Source organism: Nuphar pumila, chromosome 5 (genome assembly GCF_984573655.1).
Source record: "Nuphar pumila chromosome 5, dmNupPumi1.hap1.1, whole genome shotgun sequence".
In the NCBI taxonomy this organism is placed as follows: Eukaryota; Viridiplantae; Streptophyta; class Magnoliopsida; order Nymphaeales; family Nymphaeaceae; genus Nuphar; species Nuphar pumila.
In genome coordinates, this window is record NC_143253.1 from 114337651 (window position 1) to 114343061 (window position 5411).

The 5411-nt window shown below is 38.6% G+C and overlaps 1 protein-coding gene across 1 annotated transcript; it reads right to left on the minus strand.

Moving 5' to 3' along the window:
* Nucleotides 1–3183: 3183 nt before the first annotated feature.
* Nucleotides 3184–5159, minus strand: LOC149838225 (uncharacterized). The gene is made up of 3 exons (XM_090007630.1): nt 4992–5159; nt 4612–4798; nt 3184–3891 (listed from the first exon to the last, which is right to left on the minus strand). The coding sequence occupies exons 1-3, from the start codon at nt 5145–5147 to the stop codon at nt 3431–3433; spliced, it is 804 nt and encodes a 267-aa protein (XP_089863756.1). The 5' UTR covers nt 5148–5159; the 3' UTR covers nt 3184–3430.
* Between the last annotated feature and the right edge of the window lie 252 nt (nt 5160–5411).

Consider the following 5411-nt stretch of genomic DNA (forward strand, 5'->3'; position numbering starts at 1 on the left):
CAGCCGAGGGGGGGGGGCTAGCAGCATCCCCTAGTCGTCTAAAAATAATAGAAGGGCCAATCGACCCTTCCTCTATCCGAAACTGAAAGGGGAGGGGTGGATCGACCCCTCCTCCATCCGAAACTTTAGTGGGAGGGTCGGATCGGCCCTCCCTCCATTCGGGCGCACAGCCAAATGGTGCGAGGAGGCTCGTTCGACCCTCCTTCACCTACGCCTTGACATCGAACGAGAAAAGAAGAGGGATGGGGGAGAGGATTCAACCCCTTAGCGAAATCGATGAGAAATCGGGGAGGACCATCTGATCCTCCCCTCCTCCTCGATATCTGTGCAGGCACCTAACGGTGCCTGTGCCAAAAGTCTGGACGGCGTCCGGCAAATCACCTGACGTTGTCACCGGAAGGGTTTGCCACCCCACGGCCAGTCGTCGGTCCTAGCAAAACCTCATCTTACACTGTCGGCTACAGCAAAAATAAAAATTTTATTATTATTAGTGACCCTTAATGTTGATGGTCAAAAGGGAAAAACTGAATCCGAGAGAATTTCGGCTACCCAACAAAGAAACAATGGCAAAATCAAATATTTCAATGATTTAACAAGAACAAAAGGCTCTGATACCAATTGTTGGATTCCTGATTTAGAAAATCATATTTTTTTATTCTTAAATTTATTCATGTTAAATCATTGAAAAGATCAGAAATAAACAAATAAAACATAATGCGAAAGTGTACCCAAATCAATTGTTGCACCAATAGATCTTCCAAAACCTCTATAGGTGGTCTTTTCTTCTTCTCTAAACCTAATGCGAGAGAAACATTTTTTTTTTAATGGAGAGGCAAAAGAGAACCGCCACTATATATGATTTGGGGGGGCTATAACCTAATTGTAACCCCCTTATAGTCTTTTTTTTTAATTCAGCTCATCATAAAATAAAAAATTGATATATCGATGCACATAACTACTGTATAAGATGTCACGATCACTTTATATGGGAAAAAGGTTATATAATATATCATGTTACTGGGTATAAAACAATCCACATGCTAAAGACTTTTAATGGTACGTTGTCTCTCATATGCAGCGGCATAAAAAGGTAATCGAGGTCTTCCCTCCATTTCTTGATATGAGAGATCTATTGAGATGGACGGTCCTTTTTGAACCGGTTGAATGAGTACAGAAAGAGGTACTGGCTGAACGCATTTCTCGCCAATATTATTTGATTGGTAGAATGACTAAAGTTATCATGTTTTCAAAATTAACTAAGAGTCTTCCTCTAAAACTAAAAAAACAAATAAGTTAAATATGCCTTTCAAAAAAGAATCTGGTTCTTGGGAAATTCTTGGCGAGGGAAAGTCTAGTGATATTTTCAAGAATCTGGTAATTTTGAGAAAATATCAGCATTAACCTAATTTTAAAGCATTAGTTTTGAGATTAAATACAGTTCATTGAAATATTGCGTTAAAATCATGATATTTTCAAAATATTGGCGATATTTGTTAGGATGACTTGGTGCACTAGGGAGGGAGATGGATAGTCATATTGTTTTGCAAATCTTTTAGGTTGAATTCAAATTTTTTTCTTGTTCTAGTTACTGAATCTATAGATGGTTAACGATTGAAACCAAGCAAAAGAATGGAGAATTTAACTAGGATGGACTTATAAAGGAGAACATAGAGATTGTCAAATGCAGTAGAGACTTAGTAACTTCATGACCTGACCTCGGAGACTTAAGTTGGCTTATTCGCAGAGTTAGGTCAAGTGACCAAGTTTATAAGTCTTCAAATGATTTCAACCTGCTGTTAAATCCGAACTTAAACAGCTTGAATCAGCCGACTCGAATTGAATTAGTCTTACTGATTTATTGAAAATCAGCCTCAATCTGGTTTCTTTATCTTTTTTAATATTTTGTGATAATTATGATATTTGTTTATCAGTATACTTTTGAAGCACTGCTGCATATTTTAGAATTTGATTGATCTAAGTTATCATTTACTTTATTTCTATATTTTCCTTTTTCTGTTAAGTTTTTTCTGAAATGGTTTTATTTGTTTTTTTGTTTCAATCAATTTTTTGAAATATACCAATTCAAAACTATTCGATTCGATTCAGGCCGATTTTGACTAAACATTGATTTGAACTATATATATATAAGTGCCAGTCCTTGCAGATGTGTAATTCGGTTATAGAGTCCCCATCAAATAATATCATTTTCTTTCTCAGCCTCTCTTGTTGAAACACTCCACTAGTGGATGCAACCCCACCATTTCCAAATGTTTCTTATCCCCAAGCTTTTTCATGTTACAATACTTGGAAATTTCACCATCTACCAATAAGAATATGAAGTCTGATATCAGCCTTGCTCTACCCATATTGCAGATTTGTTCCTGTTTTCTGCCACTAGTTTAAGCCAAAAAATTTCCTTGTACCTACCTGGTTTTGGCCTTTTCCTAACTCTTGCAAAAGGAACCGTTTTCGCCCTTTATCTCTTTCCTCACTTTTTTTTATCTTTACTCGGGTGATATTTGAGAATCACCACCAATAGTGATTTCCACCTGCAGTAAGTGGTAGTCCTTTGAGGCTTCTCTTAAGGGTATTTTCGTACCATATTTTGGACTCTATCAGGAGTATTTTCGTACTGCAAGGACTTTTCTGTGGTACGGACATGCTTCCGAACAGGTGGTGTGCGGTGGATATTGAAAATCACCTGATCCCAACCCCTTCTCAAAGAGGAAGGGCTACCATAAAACCACATCAAACTTGTATCACAAGGGAAGTTTATTGTTGACAAATAACTTTTTTTTACCATAAAATTGAAAAAGAGGCATCCCATTTTTAACAGGTATGACCTCTGAAAATGGACCATCAATATACACACCATCCATGTCAACAAAGTTGGGCCGGCACAAACCCCACCCACCCCTCTGTGGGTCCCACTTGTACTGAGAGCTAGGGGTGGGGTTTGTGGTTGTAAACGCTGGCTGAGATGGCTAATCTCGATCCGCTCTCACAAACTTTGGCACATTGGAAAGTTTAGACTTCGGCAGTAACTAGGGCCTGCAAATTTTTAAATACTAACAATGATGATTCCTAAGATTGATGGGAGACTATGGGCAGTACAGATAAGATTAACATGATTATCGTGAAGATATCATGTCAAATCAAGGGAAGTGTGATCTTAAGATCAATATAATAATCCAGAAAAATAGTGGTGGCTCATATAATGTTTCATTACTATTAAAAAATAAAAATAAAAAACTGATAAACCAGATTGTTATCATTTACAAAACTTTCCACGTAACCCTCAAAAAACAAAATTATACAAAGATAACATGATTAATACAAAAGGAAGACCAAGTAATCAGTAGCCATGAACTGTAGGCAAAACTTGTGCTGAAAAACCAAGCAAAAATAGAAGCTACCCATCTGTAATAAATCAAGCAACCGGTGGGCATCTTAAACTAGAAATTTGCTTGGAGAAACCAGCCTCTTGGAAACCCAACTGCCTTCTTTTAGGCACCAATTTTGGAGGTGCACAATTGTTGATTTTAGCAGCAGGCTTCTGAACATCTCTGCAAAAGACGGGGGAGGACATTGTGGTGACTCTCTGACAAGGGGACAACCACTTGGACCGCATGTAACTGGCTTTCCTCCATGGGGGTATGTGGAGACCACTCTCTGTTAGTGACCTCTTTGCAGCAGAGCAGGTTAGAGAAATGACCTTGTTCAGCTTTTTCTCACCACCAACAAAGACTGAAGGGAGAGTGTTATTTAATCGGGCGTAGGCCGCAGTGGGCCTCGCAATTTCAAATTGGGATCTAAAATCTATGTCAACTATCAACCTCTCTGAGCGCTGCTCTTCATCCACTACCATGATGTCGATGTACTCGTAAACACCTGCAGAACAAAACAGAATCACATGATTTGAGAGAGAGAGTTATATCAGAGATCCTGCAACTGATATTATGCATTAATATTGATTCATAAATGAAAAACTTAGCTGCAGAATCTATTTAAGAAAGAAGAAAAAAGTTTAACTGTCCTTTTGCTTAGGAAAAGTTATCCATGGTATATTTCTAATTTTCTACAAAAAGATAAAAGGATGTGATGGGAGAACATTATTACTGTAACAGAAGTCCTGCAACTCGGATTCTTCATTGACATTAGAAAATTACCAACATAATCAATCTTTCAAAAATAATGATGGAAGTACATGACCATTCCTTTTAGTAGAAAGCTGAACAAGTGAAAGTGTGAAACTACTAGAAGAACAAGGATGAAACTAGCAATTGCTACCAACATCCTGGTATTCATGAGCAGAACTCTTCCTCAGCAAAGAAAAAATGAGGAAGGAGGACAAGAACATTGATGAATTCATGGTAGGAAAGGACCAACTTTCTATAACCTTCTCACTAATAAAAAACAGAACAAAAAAAAGTTAAAAGAAAAACTAAGAGCAGAGCAACATGAGTTCTTGATGAAGAAGATCAAGAAGACCCAAAAGTTGGAGTTTTCATGATAAATAAAGCTAGTGGGGTTCACAAACTCTGTTTATTCGCCTCCAACGAAATCTCAAAAAAGAAGAAATGGCAAAATGGTAAGCAGTAAGAGTATCACCTCCTGGACAATCTATAGAAGAAATCCAAGATGATCTGCAGAGAGAAGCATCATATCCCTCCATCCTCATCCTTAGCATTAATCCTTTCTTCAAACTATACCATCCTTGATTTCTAATCTGCCTCAAATACCTCATCACACTCTCATAGGCCTCCCTCTCTGCCTCTGTGGTAGAACCATTAATCCTCTGCAACCCAAGCCAAGGCAAATCAGCAAAGGCAACAAAGGTATAAAAGACAATTTTCATCTCAGAAAAAGATGGTCCTTTGCAGAAATATGCCCAGTAAAAACAAAAAGAGACAAAACAGTAAGAAAAACAAAAAAACAGCAAAAGTGTTGGCCACAAGAAGGAGAGAACAAGAGCTGATGAGGATATGGACCTCTAGTGTGAGATACTCCTCATCCTGTAGGCGGTGAGCTTGTAAAGTTGGGGAGGAGGTGTGGGTTGCTTCTGATTCAAGGAAGTCATGGACCATCCGAGAAAGCCTCTCTTCCTCTTCTTCTTCCTCTTCCTCTTCCTCTTCCTCTCTCCTCATCACCACTGGTCTCTCTCTCTCTTGGGTTATTTGCAAATAATAGGTTGATGGGTTTTTATCCTTGGGTTCATGGTCCATATAAACGGGTCTCTCACTCCCTTGCTTGCTTGTTCACGCACACAAGCCCACACGTCGACATAACAAACAGGCTTATCCTTTCGGTGGCGTGTCATTCGCCTATGTGATTACTCTCTCTCTCTCTCTCTCTCAATTGACTGCCTTGCTTGTTTATCATTTCATTGATAATACTTGACTTCGTCTCGT